This window comes from Centrocercus urophasianus, unplaced genomic scaffold (assembly GCF_019232065.1).
Source record: "Centrocercus urophasianus isolate 14NV4802_14NV808 unplaced genomic scaffold, USGS_Curo_1.0 seq_13, whole genome shotgun sequence".
Classification (NCBI taxonomy): Eukaryota; Metazoa; Chordata; class Aves; order Galliformes; family Phasianidae; genus Centrocercus; species Centrocercus urophasianus.
This window is the reverse complement of record NW_024884475.1, coordinates 35,582,686-35,606,333: the sequence shown is the minus strand read 5'-3', so window position 1 is coordinate 35,606,333 and position 23,648 is coordinate 35,582,686. Positions and strand designations below refer to the sequence as shown.

Genomic DNA, 23,648 nt, shown 5'->3' with positions numbered 1-23,648 from the left:
GTGGTGGTCATCTCCAGCATAGAGAACAACGAGGTGCTGGAGCGGTGGCAGTTCGACATTGAATGTGACAAGAACGCCAAGGGTGAGAGGTGAGTGACAGCATTACTGAGCCTGCTTCTCCCTACAAAGGAAAGACCACATGTGGTAGCGCTGCTCTGTTACCTCACTGCAGCTAAGGCTGCTCTTTCTCACTAAAAGCTGTCAGACTTTACCAAATAAAGCTGCAGGTGCCATTGGTGTGCCCAAGGGACAGGATGCTATCCAGGGGGACCTAAACAGGCTGAGCATTGGGCCCAGGTGAAGCCAAGATTCACAGATTCATCAGAGCAAGGCCCTGTACTTGGGTCAGAGCAAACCCTGGTATCAGTACAATCTGGGAGAAGTACTTTTTTTTTTTTTTTTTTTTTTAAATAAGATTGGCAAGGCAGTGACACAGGCTGTCCAGAGAGGTTATGGATGCCCCATCCTTGGAGCCACTCAAGGTCAGGCTAAGCAGAGCTCTGAGCAACCTTAAGGAGCTGTAGGTGTCTCTGTTTATTGCTGGAGAGCTGGACTACATAACCTTTAAAGGTCCCTTCCACCTCAAATGATTCCGTGATTCAATTATTACAATGTTTTGTAATCTGCAACTAAACAAAGTCCTGTATTACTGTTCTTCTGCCAAAACTATCATCCATTCCAAACAGAGAATATGTTCTTAAAAACACTGTGAGATTTCACAAACAGCAACAAGTGAAACCGACAGTATTCTAAGCCCATTTACCTAAGGCTTAAAAGAATGCCTCTATTCTGCATAACCATACAGCAAACCCCACAGAAGTGCACAGAAGTACAGCAGAACAGTGTTTAAAGAAAGCTGTCACACAGTAGGTATAAGTTGTTTTAACAGTTTTCCCATTTTTCCAGTGCACCCCGAGAAAAATCTCAGAAAGCCATTCAGGATGAAATTCGATCAGTTATCAGACAAATCACTGCCACAGTAACATTTCTGCCTCTCCTGGAAACTGCCTGTGAGTATTTATAATTTCTCTGAAGCCTGTGAGTATTCATAATTTCTCTGAAAGAAATCACACCTTTCAGAAAGCCTGAACTAGCATTCTATTGTAGAAAGTCTTTTCCACTATTTTGTTTTTGTTATTACTTGTCATGTATTGCATTTCTGAGTGTTTCATGTTTAGTTAGACCAAGACAGTCTCAGTTATGTAGAGAAACAGCATCAAGTAAAGTATTCTAAGGATCATTCTGAACTGATTCCTGTACAACAAACTGAAAAGAAGTGCTAACATAAACACTGTGCTGTAGCTCTGTCATTCAAGCATTTGAAGGTACTAGTGGTGATGTCCCCCCAGAATACCTGTTTTTTCCCCAAAAGGTGCAATTCAAGGTGAGTTACCTAGCTTGATGAAACTTAGCGTGTCTGAGGAACTACAGTTTTCATAAATACTGTGACTACAGGAATGTTAACTTGTACTTGTTTTCATTCTTTAACTGCCATTTCTGTAGCTATTATCAGTGTAACTTCTGATAACCTTGGTGCATGTCTCCATGCATTTTATGTTCAATTATAGTATCACTCATATATGTGTACTGCTAACTTTTTCCCACTTGCTTACAGGTGCCTTCGACTTGCTGATTTACACAGATAAAGACTTGGTAGTGCCAGAAAAGTGGGAAGAGTCAGGACCACAATTCATTGCCAATTCAGAAGAGGTTCGCCTTCGTTCCTTCACTACCACGATCCACAAAGTAAACAGTATGGTGGCTTACAAAAAGGATTCTTTTCCCTAAAACCGTTTCTTGTACATATCCTGCCCTCTTGTATACTTTCTGTTCATAGTGCAGCTACGTTGTGAACACACAATTGCTCTTGCTGAAGTGTGGTACAGCATGTGCCTGATAATGTGGTATAACACTAGGTTAAGCTGGCACTGTTTGAAGAGCTCTGAGGCGTTCATGACAGTATTATGCCTGTTCTTCATGCAAGGTCTGGGTTTTGATAATAGAATTAATCCATCCCTAATCCCAAGACTAATTCTCAAGGTCTTACCATGAAAGCAGCTGATGATCAGGAAAAGGCTCAGATGATACATAGTATTTCAAAGAACACGAGACTGCAGTTCTGGAGAGATGCTGTCCTGCATCAGTGCATGTCTTGTCCTTCTTCAGCACCTGCCCAGCGTTTTCTATGTCTGTATTCTTATTTTATGGAATAAAACTTGAAACTGTATAGTGTTCTCCCAGTCAGAGAATGTGGGAAATTGTATTTTAGATCTTAGAACTCTATATACCAGCAGTTCAGACTACTGCCATAAGTACTCTTTAGCAGTTATAAAAGGTATACCTGCTTCCAAAAACAGAAAAGAAGCTCAGATCCCTGTAATTACCTTATCTGTTTCCTCAGTCACAAATCAAATGCTTTAGTCAATATGAAATCCATGAAACTATATTCATTAACTGTAGTTGGTCCCTGCTTGTGCCTAATACTGTTTGTGGGAGACTCAATCATTAATGATGACTTTATCATTCACAGACTGGTTTGGGCTGGAAGGGTCCTATAAGATCACCTAGTTCCAACCCCTGCTAGACATACCTCCCTCTAGAGCAGGTTGCTCAAAGTCCCATCCAGGCTGGCCTGGCTCCCTTCCAGGGAGGGGGATTCACAACCTCACTGGCAACCTGTTCCAGTGTCTCACCACCCTTGAAGTGAAGAATTTCTTCCCACTATCTAGTTTAATACTACCTCCTTCCAGTTTAAAGCCATTTCCTCTTATCCTGTCACTACATGCCCTTAAAAAAAGTAACTCTTCATCTTTCCTGCAGCCCCCCTTCAGGTACTGGAAGGCTGCTATCAGGTCCCTCCTGGAGCCTTCTTCTCTCCAGGACGAAGACCCCCAACTCCTCATAATGGTTAATGATTAAGCACAGCGTTGCCTTCTAAATTAGTATCAGACAATAGCCCAGTTGAAGAAGCTCCATAAAAGAAAAAAATTCAATTCCATACCCTGCTTTCAGCACTCCCCATCGTCACATCCGAGTTAGTACTTAAGCACTTACATATCAGTCAAATCATGAGTGGTACAATACTACCATTTCAAAAGAGTTTATTTTGAAACTATTAATTTTGTAATACTGCTGTAAAGTGTGAATAATGGGTTTTCCTATCAAGAAATATTCATCCCCACAGCAGTCTCACTCTAGTACGGTTAAAAGGCATTGTGTAAATCAGTAAGACAAATCACAAATAAATATAATCTAGCTGCAGTAACAGAAGAATAAGCCTAGTGCTTTCCTCTGCCTGTCAGTGATGTTCTTAAGCAGCTGACTGCACTGCCCATTTACACCAAAAGTAGGTGCACTTCAACAGCAAGTGCAATTTCAAGCAGTTCCCTTGGGGAGGACTGGACCAAAACAATGGTTGCTGTTCCCTTGCAACAAATTCACATCAGGAAATGACAATGCATGCTTTATACCAAAGGTGAGATAAAGAGCTGACTGGTACAGCGCCAACAGTAAAAAATATTGAAGACAAAGTAAAAAAATTGCAACACCTTAAAAAAGTCAGATTGCTCCAGAAAGTTCAAGTCATTTCTTTTTTTTGCACCAAATACAATTTCTTTCTCAAGGACCAGCCTGGAGTGCAGCTTTTGTCACCTGGATTTTGTTGGTGAAGGTAGCAACAGTCAAGAGATGTAGTATATCATTGTAGAGAGCCCAGGTCGATGAAAATTACATGTGATAGAGCAGGTTATAAATCACAATGTTTTCACAGACTGCAGAACAGAAAAGGAAAAAAAAAATTACCAGTCATTGAATACAATCTCCCAGCAATCAAGCCTTCATGGAATAGTCCACGAGGACTGATAGCTAATGCAACCCATGATCTTCTCTAGTTTTCTCTGTGACTGTGAGGGTCACTGTTGTATTGTAAACTCATCTGTGATGGCAGTACAGTTATTCTTAGGAAGCCAAATAAACAATAAGGACTTAGCAGTTACATTCCTCACCTGTCTAGTTCAGCTGACGTATAAGCTGGTTGATTCCTTCACCTCTGCAGCCAGGCTTACCCATCTCCTTGAGAAAACCCACTTTATTATGTGCAGCATGGCGGGCCACTGACAGCTGGAACGGCCACAAGAAGTCTGTGACATTTCTGAAATACCTCCCAGCTGAGTAGATTTCATGAATAAGGTCTTCCAGGCAAATAATACCAAAGTTGCCTGCAGGAAAAAATAACCACAAAGTAAAATGAACAAGATGTGCGACACACAGCACACACACATCCACCACCCATACAGGAGATGTGCAACTATTCCTTCACACTATCCAATAACCACTCATCCTCCATATACTAGTCTTGCACAATTTTTCTCCCTCCCTTCTCTCTAAGGTCAGATTGCAAACTCAGCACCTCCCTTAATTGCCAATTCCCTTCATTTTCTTATCTTATTCCTCACCTAAATGTTCCTCTATCAACATATTGTTCGTCAGAGGTACCCTCTTCTTGTTAACCTTTCCTTGGCCCCGTTTCAGGATGAGCTCTCGCACAGACTTCAAGTTAGGATACCTGCACAAAAACAAGAAATCAGACTGCATAGTGGAGAGACATGATGCAGTGGGGAGTTCTTCTCTGCTGCTTTGCATTAAAGTTGGAAAGGTACTTAACCAAGGTAGCTTTAGAGTGATGAAAATGAACAATAACAAGTTGTAGATGTGAAGTCAGTGAATTTTTGACCACTTACTGGAGAAGCTAGCTACAAATCAGAAAGCCACGATACCTTTCTACAAAACCAAGAGACTCATGCAGTACTTACCCCCAAGCCACATAAGGTTCTACGATCCGCAGCATCTTCAGCGATAATGGAGACAATTTAACGAATGTTCCACTGAAAATTTTTCTTAGCCGCAGCAACTCAATCACTCTTCTTACCCTCAAACTCACTCCTTTAATCCTTAAACAAAAAAACATTCTATTACCAACCACGTTTCTTAAACACAGAACCAAATGTCCTTGGCTTATTTGCAAAGACACAGGTGGCTACATCACACTTCCTTTGCTTAGAAGGGGTGTGACATTTACAGACAATAGCAATAATAAGAAGTAACAAGCTCTCTTACTCTGTAATCCGTACAACAAAGGCCAGTCTGTGCTCCTTAGGTACAGCCACCTGCCCAGGTCGCTGCTCCATGCGCCTCAGCCGGACATCATCTCGGCGTTTGCGCCATGAATCTCGAACAAAAGTCTCAAGGCGTTTAAACTGGATTTGTTTCCCCTTCTGGAGCTAAAGACAAAAGGATAAGGAACGATCAACCTCCTCAGCAACCTCAGAAGTGGGCATCTCAAAGGTCAGGTGAAATTCAGAACTTCACGCGCTATGCTCTGTTATCTTTGGAGACGGTAATAAAATACATTTGCAAATCCAAGCCTGGAAGAGACAGAGCTCAGGGAAAACACACAAAGTTGCAGACTTTAAGCAGTGAGCTGTGACTTCCAAACAGAGAACAGGAGGTTTTCCATGGAAGGAGATATATTAGGAAAGACACAGAGCAAGATCCAAGATGATTCCAGGCACAGGAGAAATCAAACTAACACATCCACTCACACATGGCTTGGTCAGCTCAGGGAAAGCCAGAAGCAATATGTATTATAAAACAGATAATAATAGATGTATTATAAAATAGGGACACCAATAATCCACCATAACTGAAAATAACTGCCTAAGAGAAAATAACTTGGTTTTAATTCCTTTTTCATAAAAATACACATGCAAAAAAAAAAAAAAAAAAAAAAAAAAAAAATTACTATTTTAAATACAGAACCACCCAGTTCATTTGAAATTTTTTTTTTTTCAGAATTACGGGAAAATTGAAAGCTTTTTTTTTCTTTCCAATTCAAAAGTTCACATGCTTGTTCTCAGTTCAGGATTAAGTACACCCATCTATTTCACAGTGCCTTCTCAGCTGAGATGGTACACAGCAGCTACCCAGTAACACATCAGACACATTACTAGCTACCATAGTCAGCCACTTTTAAACTAAAGAATACATTATACATCTTCAGTTCTCTTTCATGATGAAAACCATCTGTGGAATTAGGTTGCATTTTCCAAGCAGGCAGAGATTTGATGAACTCCCACAGTTAAGGTCATTTTTACTAAGGAGAACCTTAAGCGACTGCTGGGCATTATTTCTCAAGCTTCCCCTTCTAGCTGGGGAACACTGCAGCCATTCGCACGCTTACAAACACACTCACAGTATCCAACAAAGAATGGAAGAGGTTTCAACGTGGCCCTACAAACACCACAGGAAGATTCCCTCAGCAAGCCCTACGCCATTTCCGACAGAGGCCCCCGTTGCCGGCTGTCAGAACAGCGCAGGTCTCTGGCTGTTAAAGTGCCGCCTCCCGGCCCCGCGGCCCGCACCTTGCGCTTGTTGAGCAGCGCCTGCTTGGCCTGGGTGGCCTTGATGGCCTGGTAGGCCTTCCTCCTCTTCAGCAAGTTCTCCGGCACCAACGGAATCCGCCGCTTCTGCCTGCGGGTGAGAGAAGCCGGTCACGCTCAGCGCCTGTCACGCCCACCGCCGCTCCCCCCGCCGCCCTGCCCGGTCCCGCAGCCGCCCGCTCCGGCCGATGGTGGCAGATCCGCGCTCCCAGCAGCTCGCCACTTACTCGGGCTCCGCCATCTTGCCGCCGCCGCCACCGGAGGCGCTGCCGCGCACGCGCTCCGCAATGCGAAGAGGGGAGATGGCGGGGGGCGCATGCGCCGCTCTAACCGGCTCGTCTCGCCTCTCGCCCTCCCTAGGAATGGACCAGAAGAGGAAGGGCGTACTTGGGCAGGGAAGAACCGGGTCTCGGGGCTGTGTGCGCAACGGCGGGTACGGGCGTGGTGCGAGCTTCTAACAAACGGTACAATAACGTTAAGCTCAGAACGGCAACCTCCGGCAGTGACTGTCTTGAATCAAACGCAGCCTCAGCTCGAGGGTCACAAGGACCGCCTGGGAATATCTGTATACATACATAGATATGTACACACACCACTGTGGTTGCAAAGGTGGGACAAGGCATGAAAACACGAGCTATTCTTCTGGGAGATGGCTCTGCCTCTTACACCTTCACACTGACGCTGCTTATGCTGATTCTTCATGTAAATGTTGTACAAGAGATTACAAGAGTAACTTTTACCAGGTCTGTGGACACCTCCACTGTTCTCCACTGCTACTGAATGGGTCAGTTGTATGAGTTTCTGCATAACCTCAATGTAACTTGACCCAAAATAGTATTTCTGAAGACAGTAGGCCTAGCATCATCTTGGAGAGGCCCATCTTGATCACAAAATCACCAGGATTGGAAGGGACCTCCAGGATCATGAATCTTCAACTCCCCTACCACAGGCAGGGCCACCAACCTCCACATTTAATACGAGACCAGGCTGCCCAGGGCCCCCTCCAACCTGGCCTTGAACGGAGCATCCATAGCCTCTCTGGGCAGCCCTTCCAGCACCTCACCACTCTCTTTGTAAAGAACTTCCTCCTGACATGCTATCTTCCTTCTCCAAGGTGAGCTTAGGGAGGCCAGAAACCTCCTGTGGAGCAGAAGGGCAAAAGCTCGTTTGATTTTGATTTCAGTGTCAACAGTTAATTTCCAGCACCAGTGAGAATGCCTGTCCCAGCTGGAGCCAGCAAGCAAGGACCACTCCTGCCGGGCTGGGACAGTGTGAGTACAGATACCCCCTGTGTCCTGCACATGTCAGATGAGAGCAACTGTGTTCTGCTGGTTATAGGTAAGGTGACCTTATGTTGATCATGCAGCCAAAGCTTTGAAGGAGCTGTTTGCTCAAACATAGGGAAAACTTATCCAGAGGAAATATACTGCTGATGCATTCATTGTCACACAATGCTTCCTGGGTAATATTCCTAACATATGCTATAAAAAGAAGTGAAGATGAGTAAGGAGGTCCGGACAGGCTGGACAACGATATCACCCGTAGATGGTGCCCTCGCCTCACAGTAGGAAGATGCTGCATCTGGTGGGGCAGCGCTGGTGTTCTGCTGCCTCCTCTTTGACAGGGAGGACAGAATTGGGATGTGTGCTATGCACTGGATATGTTACTTTCGTTGCATTTGTATTCATTTGATTTACACCAACTGATGTGCTGTTAACTTGTCAGCTACACAGCTGAGATTCAGAGCCTTGCACTAAAAAGCTCTGAGATGTCAATGTTTAACAGCTTCACCTCAAAGACACTGCAAACCTTTTCAATATTAAATTAGGCCGCTCATATTTTGATACTTTGTACCCGAATACCCATAATTAGAAGTGGGAGGCCACATTCCTGCATGGGCTTAGGCACATGCTATGCAAAGAGCACATCTCTTGGAGAGCAAGGTCAGCTTCCTATCAGCTATCCTTTGATGCATTCTTTGGGATTATGAAAGAGAAAGTAAGGAGCATATGAAATAGATCATGTGAAATCTTCATTAAAGAAACATAAAAGCAAATCATAATCTTCACTCTGCCATGAGGGTAAGATGCTCTGTATCAAAATAGCTGAAGTAATATCTCTGGTAGCTCACAAAGGGAAATGCATCCCATTTAAATCTACACACAAGTATGTTTTCTTTAACAAGGGAAATGCAGATGGGATCTTGGGTATTTCATTATTAATGAAAGGGCAACAATACATAAGTAAATATTTCAAGAGCTGTTGCTATGAAATGTCACGCAGCATAGCAGCACACCTCAGCTGACTTATTAAACATTAACTAATATCTGTAGTATATTAATGAGTTACTTTTCAAATGTCTTTATATTCAGGAAAAATATTCTCACTTTCCTATATGGCAAGCTATTGTAAACTAACCTTCAGCACTCTAATTCCTATTCTACCCTTTTCTCTTAACAAGGACTTACATTTCCCAAGATTTCCATTAACTGTTACAGATAAATCCAAGACAGCATGTTTACAATAGACACCGTCAGTCAGTGATGAATTAAAAGATTTCTTCTAGTTTGCGGGCAATTCAGAATGATAGGTAAAATCATTTTTTAAAAGCTAGAGAAAAAACCCAGGTATCTAGACATGCCACTTCAGTCACTGCTATTCAGTGACTTCATAATTCAGCTGCTGGCTTCCCATCAATATCCATGATGAGTGCATTTTCTCCATTCTTCTTCAGTGCACCTTAGATAAGGCTCAGAGCTCACCAAAGGAAAGTATTTTTGGAAACAAGGTATTTATGTAATTCAAAAAGACCTGCTGGGCTGGGGAAGGTGGGTGGGGAAGGAAGATGTTACTTTTAAGGACCAAAATTGAATGTATCGTATTAGAAATAAATAATCCATACAGCATGCCAAGAAAACATCCTCTTTTTCATCAGCAGAATAGAAAACATCCTCTTTTTCTGTGCAACATGCTTTTTGCACTTTCACTTCAAAATATAAACAAATCCTCACAATACATGCAATATATGAATTGTATACTATATACAACATACATAGGTTTTGCATATTGTATGTATATATATATAGTATACATACTATATGCGATATATTATACACTATATGTTATATACTATATACTATATGTTATATATTACATACTATATATTATATTATGTTACCTTTTGGTATGTTGCCAGCTTCAGCAGATCTGTTATGCTGTTTTGAGGAGACTGAGAAGTTGAATGGAGAAGTCCAAATGAAAAGGAGGAAGATATCTTTACAATAGGAGAAGGTTGTTTCTCTGCCCTGGAAGGCAAGAATTTTAAAAAAGAGCCTTACTCAGAAAGCTAGGTCTTGCTTTGTACAAGCTGCTTGTCTTTATAGATAAAGCCAAGAATATTGTACTGATGATGAAATGGCTCTTCTGTAATCACACCTGTCCATACTGGCATGCCTGCTCCTGCAGCATGCTCGCATTTTCCGCTCTTCCCGCATATCTTACCTTGAAACTCTTCCCAGTGCCTCTACAATTTTCACAGCTGTTGCAGGGCTCCCCAAGAGCAGGTCCCTTCATTGTGCTTGAGACTTCATTAGAGTAAATGAAAGCAAACATAGACAGAACTCTCTTTTGTCCCCGAAGTCTCGACATGATCTTGTTCTCTCCCTCTAGATGGTTTGCCATCTCATTTTATTTTCAGCTCTCATTTTATTATCATACTTCAGGCTGACATTTTGTGTCACATACTTTGTTACTTTATTCACAGACACAAATGTAAAGACATTAGAAAACAGAAAAGCAGCAAACTGAGGTCAGCTGGGTTCCACTTTCAAAAAAGTAAATGCTGTTATTTTGTTTTGTTGTTGTGCAAGCACAGTCCTCTTTTAAGTGACCACAACTCACATTTGAATTAAAGCTATTTTCTTACCACAGGAGGAATAAATTATGTGGACTTAAGCCACGGCTTAAATCTTCATGATAAAGGTGTAGCTTTCGGGACCTGAGTGCTTCTCTTTGCTAACTGGGATTGTTTGCTATTTAGGGAACAGGCCATTGTTTTGGGATGCACTGGTGGTGAGCTGTATGCATTCATGGAAGGAACACATTGCACCAAATTCTAGTTATCTGCATTGCCAGACTATCTCTTCAGGTATGAGAGATGGCAGTCATAGACTCTAAATTTCTACATGTTTTATCCTAGACAGCAGTTTATGTCCCCAAAAGAAATTGTTACTACATGCCTACTGAGATCAGAATTTCCCACCCTATACTTACCATGTGTCTGTTTAGACACTGGCTCTTGTGTTACAGCTTTTCTGAATATTTCTGTGAGTGGATAGTTAATAGTTATATCAACTGTCACAAAATAAAGATTACTATAATTTAGTTAATAGTAACATGTTTCATTGGCACTGTTACATAACTATATCTAAGCCACTGAACCTTGACATAGAAGCATATAAAAAACTGACTCACTTTAGTGCACGCACATTCACAGCTCTTCTGATGAAATCTGTGGTGCAAGGTAAGAGCCTACTCTTACTCTGAGCAGTGCTTCCTCAGGGGCAAACCAGGAGTATAACTGCATGGGCATGGATTCCAAGAGGCAGGAGCAATGGGGATGTCATAAGTATCTCATCCACAAAGCTTTCTGCCTTATTTTATCTTCTCGCATTAACAGGAGAGCATGAAACTCCATTAAATTCAGTTCAAATCCACCAAATCTCTGCTGACATTGTGTGCAGTCTCAGAACTGTGCTTGAAGTCTGTCACTCTCGCCAGTGAACCGTGTCCCCCTCTGAAATCTGCCTGCAATGAATTCCTCATGAAAAGAGCCAACAAATTAGATTCTGTTTATTTTGCCAGACTGTGATCTAATCTTGGGAACATTTTAATGGGGGAAATACCTTGTGATCTTAAATTATGCCATTTTCAGATCTTTTAAGGAAAAAGTTTATATGATTTGGAAAGAGGCCCAGGAACTGCTGTATACACATACTCAAACCAATGTTAAAGAGAAAAAAAGCTGGGTGGTCCTGGATTTTATTTCATGAAAATAATAATCATATGGAGATAGACTAATATTTAATAAAAATATTTCTGCGAAAGTTGTAGATACATGCATATTTTTATTCTTGTAATAACAGGGTTCCTTAACTACAGCATTTTTGTCAGAAACCCTGCAGATAATCCTCAAAGGGAGTAACCTGGGTATGAGAGATGTTCATGGGACAAACAGCAGTGACTGCTGGGCAGCTGATTACTGCCTAATATGTCCAATTAAAAGAGCTACAAGATAAGGTTTTGGCTTTGTGTGTCTCTGGAAGAAACAAAAGATAAGTGTGGAAAAACAATTCTGTATGGTTGATATGTCACATTTAAGAGAAAAAAATACATGAAAATTAAAAACTTCTTATTTCTTCCAGTTTTTCTTTTGTCTTGCTCTCTTCAAACTTAACTCAGATGATTACTCATTTTGTATTCAACATTTTGAAAATAAAAAATGACTTTTTAATGAAAAAATAAGAGCAATTTTTCAGGAAAAGAGAATCCAGTGTTTCTGCTTTTTGCATGTGTCAAAAGGAAATGTCTGACATTTCATATTTCTGCCTTCATCTTTTCACTTAAAGGGATTTACTTTATTTGGCTTTCTAAAAACTTCCCAAGCAGCTCCTCAAAATTCTATTTCATGATCTTTGTTGCAAAACTTTGCCTGCAGCAGCATATTGAATTGCTGATAACACCGGGGAAAAGTACTGATGTTTGTGTACATCCCATCCACAAGGTAGACACTTTCTGGATAAGTCCCACACGTAACAGAGCTTAGTGCATCTGCATCCACGGGAAGCCTGTTGGGCATAAGCAAGGTGCAGTCAGAAGGGTTTTCAGAATTTCGCTCCAGATGTGGCCTTCTGACATGTGAGAACACATTTAATGCAAAGAGGATCAATGTTTACATTTAGCGTTATTGCCAAGTTTTCACTGAATTCTAAGGAAATAGGATCAGACAGAACTCAGTATTATTTAAAACACTACTTTCCAAATACTGTGCAGCATGCATCTTACAAATACATTAAAATAAGCACGAACATAAAATTACTCTCCATCGACTGTGAGAGCCAAATGCTGTTGCCTTCCCCATTGCAGACATCTGTTTCTGCAAGAAATCCCACTACTTTCCATGGACCTGCAGATGACTCCAGACCTCTCCCTCTCTGGGATATCTGTTGGGCTGGGCCAAAGCTGACTGTGGGAGACAGGAACTCCGCATCTCTTGGGAGGTATGCACACTTGATGGGTCTGAACATGAGGTCACTGCTCAGTCTGCTCATTCCTTCGTGGCCTCATTGCCTTCATGCTGCCTTCTGTGTGAGCAATGACCTGGCTGTTATCAGCTGCTAATGTGGGGATTCTCCCATTAATTAACCCAAGACCAAGTCCTCTAACACTCCCCCCATCCTCTAGCTGACTAACAGCTGCTGCTGTGATTTCTTCTTTTTCTTTAGTGCAATTCATTTACAAGCATTAGTGGAAAATATTCTAAGAAATCTTGATTTTACAGTAACTATTGTGAATACTTCACTAGAAGAAAAGCAGACTGCTAATAAACCACTCATACTGTTCTCAGTCATTGTCCTGGGAAATTACACCTGGAGTTTTAGGAGTTTCTATGTTGTGAATACCAAATCAGACTTTAATCTATCATCAAGTTTTGACATTTTCTGAAAATGGTGGTACCTGTTTGCAGGCTTCCAAAGCAGTACGCTTACAAGAAATTAAATGTAAATTAATTTTACTTTAAAGTGCTTGTTAAGGCTTGATTAATGATCCTGAAATAGAAAAATTAATGTTTTTCAGTTACAATAAACAGTGATTACAGTGGTTTATTTTTCCATCTTCTCTGATCATAACAGAGGGCACTGTTACTAAAAATTTAATTTTTTTTTGGGGGGGGGTGATGGGGGATGGTAAAAAGAGGCATTGCTATACATGGTCTCCACAGGCCTATATGACCTCTCCTACCTCCACAGGGCTGAAAGGTTACAGTTTATTTAGGAAAAAGAAGATAGACTGAATTACTTTTGAGATGAAAGACAGTGAGAGGAGAATAGATGTCTTTTCTAGACTCCGTAATTGGGAATCCTGCCTCCTACTAGGTTACTTTTTAATTGAACCTTCAAGATAAAAATACAACTAATTATGCCATTTAGGTAGCGGAAGCATGTTAATAAGTTCACCACAGCATGAACTATTCATAAAAATACTGCAGACTAGGGAGCCATAAAAAGAGATGCAATGAAGCAACCTAATTAGGCGGTTTATCATTTCAACATGGAAAACTTCATAGGAAATGCTTTGTATACACAGATGTAATTCTTAAATGTCAATGATTCCAATACGGGAGTGGTAGCTTCCAGACAACAATTTGTATCTTAAAAAAAAAAAAAAAAAGCCTTCCAAAAAACCTTTTTAATTATTCTTCCTTTATGGTCCAGTCTATTATTAGCAAACTACAAAAAACTCTTTAACAACTTCAGGAAGGTAGCTGTTGTTTGGAGCAGAAAAATCATGCAAAAGAGAATTAAAACAGCATATGTTGGAAGTGAGTTGCAGTAATTTACACAGGATCACAGCAGAATAGTTTCACTCGTTTGCAGATTGTGCTGTTGAGCTCTAAATGAAGCTGTGGTTCTGGTGCTGTAACTGTGTGTGATAATAGGGCTGCAAAGATCCTCTCACTCTTTCCCTGTTAATTTATGCAGGGAAAGATTTCATCGGAACATTCTGTTTTGCCTACAATTATTTGAGACAACTGTCCAGCCAAGATAAAGAGACAGAGCCTGAGGGACGTCAGCAGACACTGAAGCTCTATGCCAAGGAAGGAGCTGAGTCCCAGACACTGAGCTGCCAACATATGGCAGGAGCAAGGAATGGGAAGAGATGGGTGCAGGCTTCTCACAAAACCTGGAACCCTCACCACTTACTGTTGGGACCCTAGCTTAGCTCACTACTGAAACTGCATTTGTCAGTACTGGATAACAGTAGATGAGCTGAAAGCTTTCACTACAAGCATCCAAATACAGGCTTTCAGAAAATAAACACCAGACCATGAATGTGGCAGCAGAAATACTGATCTACCATTTCACAGACACCTGGCATCAGTTCATGCCTTCTGCAGTGGGTACAGGTCTAGAAGTAGGTATTGATCTTCACAACACAAGCTCATACATACACATGCACTGCAGGCAGCACAGCAGAAAACTTTATGAGGCAGAGCACCATGGAAATAAGATGGTAGCAGCCTTTCACAAATTCATACATGAAATGATGGGGTTCAGGCTAATTAGCAAGCATGGGAGTGAGGTTGTGGAACCACTATAGATAAATGAAAGTATCAGCTCTATGTTTAGGACAAGAAGGAATAACAACAATTAAGAATTATTTCAAAAGGGATCCACAACACAGCAGAGACTATCATTATTACATTATTGTAACCCCCTGCATATTCTGAATTCTGCAGCTTTGGTCAGTCCTCATTTTTCCCATTCATTCCACACACCTCCTTCCCTGCCCAAGATACAACAATAGAATTGGAAAATGTTCAGAGAAAGAAGATCAAAGGTATGGAATGGTTTCCATCTGTAGAACAGTTGAAAAGGATGGATACTTGGGCTGGAAAAAATATGTATGGGGGGAGATAAAATAGTATTAGAAGGGCCTAACGTTTGCTTACCCCTTCTGCCAGAACAAGAAGAAGGTAACCTCAGATGGAGCAGCAGGAGGTAGGTTTACAACAAGAAATAGGTTCATCAGCAAATGAACTTGTAGTTAAGACATGGACCTCTTGGCCACCAGATTCCAAGAAAGCTGAAACCATATACATGCAACAAAGGCTGAAGAATTTCACAGAAAATAATGCTGGGGGTTCTGGTGGATGGGAAGCTGGACATGAGCCAGCTATGTGCCCTCACAGCCCAGAAAGCTAACTGTATCCTGAGCTGCATTGACAGAAGTGTGGCCAGCAGGTCGAGGGCGGTGATCCTGATCCTCTGCTCTGTGCTGGTGAGACTTCATCTCGAGTACTATGTCCAGATGTGGAGTCCTCAGTAAAGGAGGGACATAGATCTGTTGCAGGGCCATAAAAATGACCCATGGAATGGAACACCTATCCTCCTGGGGCAGGCTGACTGCTCTTTAGCCTGGAGAAGAGGAGGCTGCGAGGTGACCTGATAACAGTCTTTTTGGATGACACCAAGTTGGGAGGGAGTGTTGATCTGCCAGAGGGTAGAAAGGCACTACAGAGAGACCCAGATAGACTGGATCAGTGGGCCAAGGTAAACTGCGTAAGTTTCAATAGGGTGAGGTGTCAGGTACTGCATTTTGGTTACGACAACTCCAAGCAACCATACATGCTTGAGGAGGAGTGGCTGGAAAGCTGCCTGACGGAAAAGGACTTTGGTGTACTGATGGGCAGTCAGCTGAATTTGAGCCAGCAGTGTGCCCAGGTGGCCAAAAAGGCAATGGCATCCTGGCTTGTATCAGGAATGGTGTGGTGAGCAGGACTAGGGAAGTCATCCTGCCCCTGTACTCAGCACTGGTGAGGCCTCACCTCAAGTACTGTGTTCAGTTTTGGGCACCTCACTACAGAAAGGACATTGAGGTGCTGGAGTGTGTCCAGAGAAGGGCAAGAAGGCTTCTGAAGGGCTTGGAGAACATGGCCTATAAGGAGTGACTCAAGGAACTGGGGCTGTTTATTGCAACATTATTCCTCTCTTCAAATATCTGAAAGGTGCTTACAGCAATAATGGGGTTGTACTCTTCTCACTGGTGACAGGTGACAGGATGAGGGGAAATGGCCTCAAGTTGCAACAGAGTAAGGTTAGGTTGGATATCAGGAAACACTTTTTTACAGAATGGGTTGTTAAGCACTGAAATAGGGTCCCCAGGGAGGTGGTTGAGTCAGCATTCCTGGATGAGTTTTAAAATCGTTTGGATGTGGTGCTCAGGGACATGATTGAGTGGAGCGCTGTTAGAGTTAAGGCGGTATGGTCAGGTTGTGGTTGGACTCAGTGATCTTTAAGGTCTTTTCCAATCTGAGCAAATGTATGATTCTACGACATTGCAGGTTCCTCACACTTCTTGAAAGAAAACAGCTTTTATAGTGCTCAGCCCACCGTTAGGAGAGTGTATGATGAGGGGCAAGCCTTGACAGGAGTAAAGCCCACAAATTCAAAGCAATTGTGCTGATGCACTGTGCTCTGTAGAACTCACTTCTTCGGCAGCTTTCCACAAGCCCCAGCAGGATCAAGGCCTTTCAATATGAAATTCTGTGATCTCACATCTAATGAGTTTCTTCTCAAGGAATGGATAATAAACAAATCTGGGTCCCATTTCTAAACCAATCAAGAGGAAAACAGGTGTGTCTTACTAGCTTCAGTTTTCTACTCACACAGGCTAAGTTTCTTCATTCATCATGCACACAAAAAGGTTTTTCATCATATCTGTATTTCTGAAGCAAAAAGAAGCTCCTTCCTGTCAGTAAACAACCTCAGTAGTGATAGAAATCAGTTGGTGCAGGTGTGCTTCAAAAGAATGTTTGTTCATAAAAGTGCTTTTCTCTCTGAATCTGATGTTCTGCAGTTAGATCAGAAAAATGCACACACTTTTTTTTTTAAACCAGTTAGGTCAAGTTCCAGCCTAATTCTCTGTGTAAAAAGGCAAAGATAATCAGGAGGGTAGATTTTATCAAGAGAAGATGCTTAAATTTGCAGGAGAGGGAAGAATCTGATGTATTTGACATCCATACCATGCTTTCATTTCATGCCTTCACAGACTTCCTAAAGGAGTTGCCCAGGTTTATTGTCTAGCCAATATAGAAAGTATTTGTGTGTTTTCATACACTTGAGTCACTTAAGTGACTCAACCTAGCTCTCAGTTTCTTCCTCCAAGAGGAAAAATCTTTTCTCCTAACCTTTTAGATTATCAACAGAAAATGGAAAGAAATGCCTTCAAAATTTGACAATCTCTGTTCAGAGACACTTGAAAATATGTTATTTAAAATATGTGTAAAATAAGAGGAAAAAATGGAAATCGGTGGCCTCTCCATCCCTCATTCTTTTCAAATCCCAACTGACTACCTTTATGGGAGATAAACTGAATGAAACAAACATTATCATCAGCACACAGTTATCGAAGCAAAGTACAACAGGGTTTCAAAACACACTGCTCTAAAGCACTCTCCCTTCCTTCTTGTGCTGGAAGCAGCACCGGGCACTGAGGGGCTGCATGCTTGTGCCCAAGCTGGAGCTGCTGGCTGCACGGAGTGGCTGCAGCTCAGCCAAGGTAGGACCCCATCCCCTGCCCCTCTCCTTCCCCTGGTTTCTGTGTGAAGTAAGACCTGTGTACTGACAGGTCAGAGAAGATCCACAGGATATTCTTGCTGCATCCCAGGGATGCCAAATGGCTGCCAACCAGTGCTTATCTAACGCAGCGATTTAGTTAGAACAGTTCACTTCTTTATAACTGTTCAAAACCTGAAAGGCAATGCTGAAATGCAGTCCCATTGTCTGTTTGTAATAACATGTGAACAGACACCTGGGTTCAGTTATGTTTTGTTACTGCAATCGATCACCCATCAGACAGTTCAGATAAAAAAAAAACTTCATATGACGAACAGCTCATGAATTCTCCTCATCACTTCAAAGCCTTGCTTTTCACCACTTGTACTACTCCTTGCATGTATTTTTTGTCACTAACTCTCTTTGCATACCACCAAATCCAAAGACTGCTCTTAAGACAGCCACATTACCTGTAGGTTGTGAGCACCTCTGCAAATACCATGGCATTCCCACTGCTTTCTGTTGCTGCACAAGGAAATTCTCTGGGAAGTGAATGCAGGGCTTTCCGTATGGTGCCAAAAGGGAAATTTGAGGAGTTTAGTGGAACAAATGTGATTTTTTTTCAGTCTTAATTCAGCTGTAATTAAAATTAATACAACTATCTCATACTAGCATCACCAACTGTAAGAAAGTTTGTAGCTAGAGCTGCCAGCTCACTAAGCTGCTGCACATATGGTTTGTATGATCACTGAGTGTTCACAATGACAGCCCATATGGCCTACAACAACCATGCAACGAAAACAGTGGTGCTATAGCCTTGTTGCTGTTGTGATTAACATGTTTCTCAGTTGCACTTCTACCTGTGAGACATTTATTGCCAGTAAGAAACTTTTCCTCCAGTTACTTCTTAACTGGGCATTAACAGTGTCTTTCATTTAACAAACAAAAAGTATGAACAATAGGAAGCATTTGTTCTGTTCTTTTTTTTTTAACTTGATTTATAATAGAAACATTTTTTGTGCTGCTTGCTTGTTTGGTGGGTTCTACAATTGTTGCTAATATTATGTGAAATATTCCCTTCCATCAGTTTCAAATTATTTTGAAATCTAGTGATTGAGGTATACCTCTCCTGAGTTGTTTTTTTCCCCTGTTTTAATGAGTTTTAGATGCTTATTTTGTTTATATAATTCATCTCACTCTTCTCATGAATCCTTCTTTCCTCACTTTAACATAAGAGTACATTCAGAAGAATAATTACCACTGGTGCAAGCGTAACAGCTTAAAGGCACTGAATTAGAATTAGTGGGTTTTTGAAAAGCAGAGCTCATGCAAGTGCCAGTGAAGTGTGGCTTCAGTGGCTGTGCATTTTATGGCTGCATATTGTCTGAGGGTGCTTAGCAGAAATTAAACACATCATCTGTAGCAAGTGGAGTACACATGACAAATCTGAGAATATCACTCCTTTGTAAGCCAGCACATTTTTGTACCTGTGATTAATCAGTGAATGCCTACGAGCCGAGTAAGCTTATCCATGAATTAAGTCATAAGGATGCTTGAATAGACAACTGAGTTGATTACAGAGATTTTGTATTTTGTTCTTTTGTTAGGGCCATTGAGTCAGGAACTCCATCAATCTCCCAGAGCTGTCCTTGCTCTTACCAATGCACTTTAAGCTGAAAAGGAAGATTTGGCCACATATTTTGATAGCTTGTATTTTGTTACTTCCTATCCTCAAGTGTTGTATCTTTATTATACTGACTGTAAAAAGGGAGAAAAAACAGAATTATGTCAAAACTTAGTTTATTTAACTCTAATTTAATAGGAAGCTATTAAAGTGCAGCAAAAATAGAAACACACTCTTCAGTCCAAAGCTGAATTTCAGGTGAACTTTTGGTCTTCACAACCCAACTGGAGGTCCATATTAAGTTTGTAAAAATGAGTTTTTTGTTCAAGTTGAACTTCCTTATTGGTAGCATTTTTGAGACAGGAGAAAAAAAAAAAAAAAAAAAAAGTTTTAAGTTGAAATCATTAAGGAAAAAACACATGTATTCCTACAGTTGTTTCCTGGAAAATTACTCACTCTCAAAAGCTGTTAATATGAAGATAGTCATAATTCTTCATGAGTTTTTTCTTTTGCATGCTATAAGATGCACTACTTTTTCAGGAAGTGAAATCTGAGTCAAGCACTTGGGAGAGAATTAACAGCCCATAAGGGGCTCCTCTTTGTGTTTAATTAATATAAATAGCACAGGCAAACTCACGATCAACATGACTCTTAGGCATAAAGGTCCCATCATCTGCAATATTTGTTGATAGTGCTTTTCTCAAAGAAGTAATTCCATACTTGGAAGTACAGTGTAAAAAGGTTACCTTTGTCACATTACAACATAAACATTTCCTACTGCAAGCAGTTGCAAAGCCATCTGCAAAGGCATCTCCCAAGGCCTACACTGCAGACAGGATTGGGTTGGGGTCAGAGATGACATGCTGGAGAACAGCTGTTTCCTCATAACCTGATGGCACTCCACAAAGGGCTGATGCTCACGGGACCATCCTAACAGGCTGCCTCAGAAACATCTGAAAATGGGGAGGGTCAGAAGTGGGGAAAAAGAGATTTCTGAGGGCCTGTTCCTCAATGTTATGAACTAAAGCAGCTGTGTTGCTGCTGGTGGGGTGCAGTACAGAGCCCCACAGTAACGACCTCTGGGCTGTGAGCCATTTTAAAATTGGATTTGACTTTAATCTTGTCTTCGTTGTGTCTGCTGTGAAGAAGGAAGAATGGCAGCAGTTACTGAGCATTTTGAAATGCATTCACACTCACATAGCTTAAGAAGATTTTGTTTTGTTGAGACCCAAGATTGGTGTGGAGCTGGGACAAGAAGTGGAATGCAAGTCCAAAGCAACCTGGTGAGGCTACAGAGCCACCACCACAGCAGAAAAAAGTAACCCCTGGGCTTCTGTGGTCAGAAAAGATATGGCTATGGCAAACAGGTGTGGGCTGTGAACTGCTCCCCCCGATTTGTGCAGGGAATATCTTTTTCTTGTTAAACACCAGCTAGTCTTCTGCCCACCAAAAGGGTCAAGGCTGGCTATAATGTACTGGTCTTAGTTTGATTTGGCTTGTGAAGATCTGGTATTCTCAAGCAAAGTTTTAAAATCATAAAATTTCTTCCCTAGACATCAGCAGCTCCAGGACAGCTCTTGGCACAACACAGCTCCCATGCAGCTGTCCCTACTTTCCATCAGCTACATCTCCAAATCCATAAAATACTGTAACTTTTCTGAACTCTCATAGAAATATTTAGTACTTGTAGAGCTACTGCACAGCTGGTTCTAGAAAAGTAGCTAAGAATAATTGTAAAAGAAGTAGTAGGTAACAGTTTAAAATTCCAGAAGGGACCAAAACAATGTAGAAAAAAGAAGCCACTAAACTTGTTCTTTACTTTCCCAATTTATCTGCAACAAGTGGAAAAACTTCACAACAAAATAAGATCTGGCAAACACCTCTGTTTCTCCAGACAAAGTCCCCACTACTATGAACGCATCAGGGGTCACTTGAGACTGAGAAGAGACCTGCTGTGTTAACCAGCTCTGTGCACTTTATCACAAGCTGAAGGAATTTACTATAACGGTGCTTTGCAAATAATTTATCATCAATACAACAAATACATCCAGACATTAAATGTGAAAAAAGATATTTCTGAGATCTTTGAAGAGGGAGAAAATTCAATTAGAGTTGCTCAGAAGACAGTCATAAAAGAATGTCTTGTTTAAAAGCATTTTGTCCAGATCTCTCACTCAGACTAATAACAAGCTGTAACAGCAACTGGGGCTTCTACAGGACCTTTCACCCGTGGAGCTTAAGGAACAAAAGGGGAATTCCTTTCTAGTTATCCCAGACTTTGTTTTGTTTTCTTTTATAATCAGAGGCCTAAGGGCAAAGCTCCAGCTCTGAGCCAAATCTCTTGGTGGGGGCAGTGCTGATGCCGAGGACAACATAAGGGATGCTGGAGGGACCATGCCTGAAGCAGGCAAATGTTCTTGGTACTCCATGAGCTGCTACAGAATTGAAATCGCTCAAGGCTGGCACAAGCAAGCTGGTTTTGGCAACTCAAACCCATTTAAGTACATCTTGCTAGTTTCTAAACACATCTATTACTTCTATTACTTAACGTGCAACCTTGACATGTGTCTACATCTAACTGAAGTTACTGTTACTTGGTGCAGATGACTCCTTAGCAACCTAACAGCTAATAAAATGTGTTTGCCCACCTTTAAATAGCTTCCCTGCAGCTGTAAAATTCCTGTGTTAGTGATGCTTCTCATTTTACTGAAGGGCATTTCACTTATTCCACTACTCAGCAGCAATACTCACAAATGGCAAGCAAGCACTAAATTGCATGATACGAAGCTAATAAATAACGATACAATACAATAGATGGGTGTCCCAACTGAAACAGGTATGGAAGCCAGAATGTGCCCGCTCTGGAGTGAACAGGAAGGTAAACCGTACCCAGTTCCATCCCTTCCCCCATCTCTTCCCAGTTGTCAGACACATTTCAAGTCAGAGCACACTCACATGAACTGCTGCCTCTGTTCAACAGTATATTAATTACAGGCATATCAGAAATGTGAACAAATTAAAACTCTTTCTTCACATACTCTTGCTTTATGTATTTTCATCCTTTGTTTTGAATTTCCTAAGAGAAAATGAGCAATTAAACTCAGTATTTCATGATGCAGATTCTCCTAGCAAGTGTACACAGCCTTGCTATGGTTGACAAATGGCTGCAAGAAGACATATTTCAAGGTACCCAGAAGCTTGAAAGAGAAAAATTGAAAGGTTGAGTGGGGAGTACCACATACTCAGTCTTTGGAACTGCTGCAGGCAGTACAGAGCAGGCAGAGACTTCCAGCACAGCACAAGGCCAGAAAAGGCTGTGGATGTTCTTGAAGCCAAGGAAGTAAAGCTCAAGCAAAAAACAGGAGGTATATGTAAGACATGGTTTTTGCTTCATGAAGGATGTAAACCAATCATAGGATCATAACATGGTTTGAGTTGGAAGAAACCTTAAGGATCACCTAGTTCTAACCCCATACGTTGGGCAGGGAAACCTTCCATACATCAGGTTGACCAAAGCTCCATCCAGCCCAGCCTTGAGCAGCGCCAGGGTTGGAGAAACCATGGCTTCTTTGAGTAACGTGCTCCAGTGTCGTGGAGAACTTTACTGCAACCAAGACATCTAAATAGACTGACTAATTCAGTCTGGCAGCAAGGGCATGGGGACAGATCAAGCACTGTTCCCCTTTCTTAACCACCACTCTTTACAGACACTCAAACATTTAGGGACATTTACTAAAACAAAGGCCTCCCACTGGAGTGCTCATGATGGAAGTGATGTACTCCATAGTGCTGCTTTAGCACAGCAAGTACAGCACAGCCAGGAGGCCCTGCCAGCTCAGCCACCGAGGCAGCGAAAGGATGGTCATGGAAGGACAATGTGCTGGCCTACCACTAGCCTTGTGTGCAATGGCAAACAAGCACGGCATCACCCCTCCCTGAGCACAGCAACAGCACTGGAGCAGAAGAGACTTCTTCCAGGCCCTGCCTGCGCCCACCAAGGCTGCTCACCCCCTGCCTTTGTATGACAGATAAAAACCGCCCCCTCACACGCTTGTGTTTTGCTATCTTGAAACAACCCACATGAGTAAGTACATCCAGTGAAAATGGGTATAAGACCACACTGCTCTGAACACTGAGCTCCGAGCTCACAGCCCAAGCAGGAGGCACTGGGGCAGCCAAAGCAGAGCAATGTGTGTCGGCTGTATAAGGAAGAGAAGGAAGAGATCCCCAGGACTGCCATCTCAGCAGGGA

General features: G+C 41.8%; 2 protein-coding genes across 2 annotated transcripts in view; one reads left to right on the top strand and one right to left on the bottom strand.

The window, feature by feature from the left end:
* MAD2L1 (mitotic arrest deficient 2 like 1) overlaps positions 1–2,244 on the top strand; it is a 2,764-nt gene extending 520 nt beyond the window's left edge. The window contains exons 3-5 of the mRNA XM_042812318.1: positions 1–89; positions 907–1,010; positions 1,616–2,244. The exon at positions 1–89 is cut by the window's left edge and continues 33 nt beyond it. Coding sequence (XP_042668252.1) covers positions 1–89; positions 907–1,010; positions 1,616–1,788 — 366 coding nt within the window. The 3' untranslated portion in view covers positions 1,789–2,244. The remainder of the gene's footprint in view (positions 90–906; positions 1,011–1,615) is intronic.
* Positions 2,245–3,084: 840 nt separating this feature from the next.
* On the bottom strand, positions 3,085–6,754 carry RPL7L1 (ribosomal protein L7 like 1). Its single transcript, XM_042812317.1, has 7 exons — positions 6,665–6,754; positions 6,420–6,528; positions 5,116–5,279; positions 4,812–4,949; positions 4,455–4,564; positions 4,005–4,217; positions 3,085–3,770 (listed from the first exon to the last, which is right to left on the bottom strand). The coding sequence occupies exons 1-6, from the start codon at positions 6,676–6,678 to the stop codon at positions 4,009–4,011; spliced, it is 744 nt and encodes a 247-aa protein (XP_042668251.1). The 5' UTR covers positions 6,679–6,754; the 3' UTR covers positions 3,085–3,770; positions 4,005–4,008.
* Between the last annotated feature and the right edge of the window lie 16,894 nt (positions 6,755–23,648).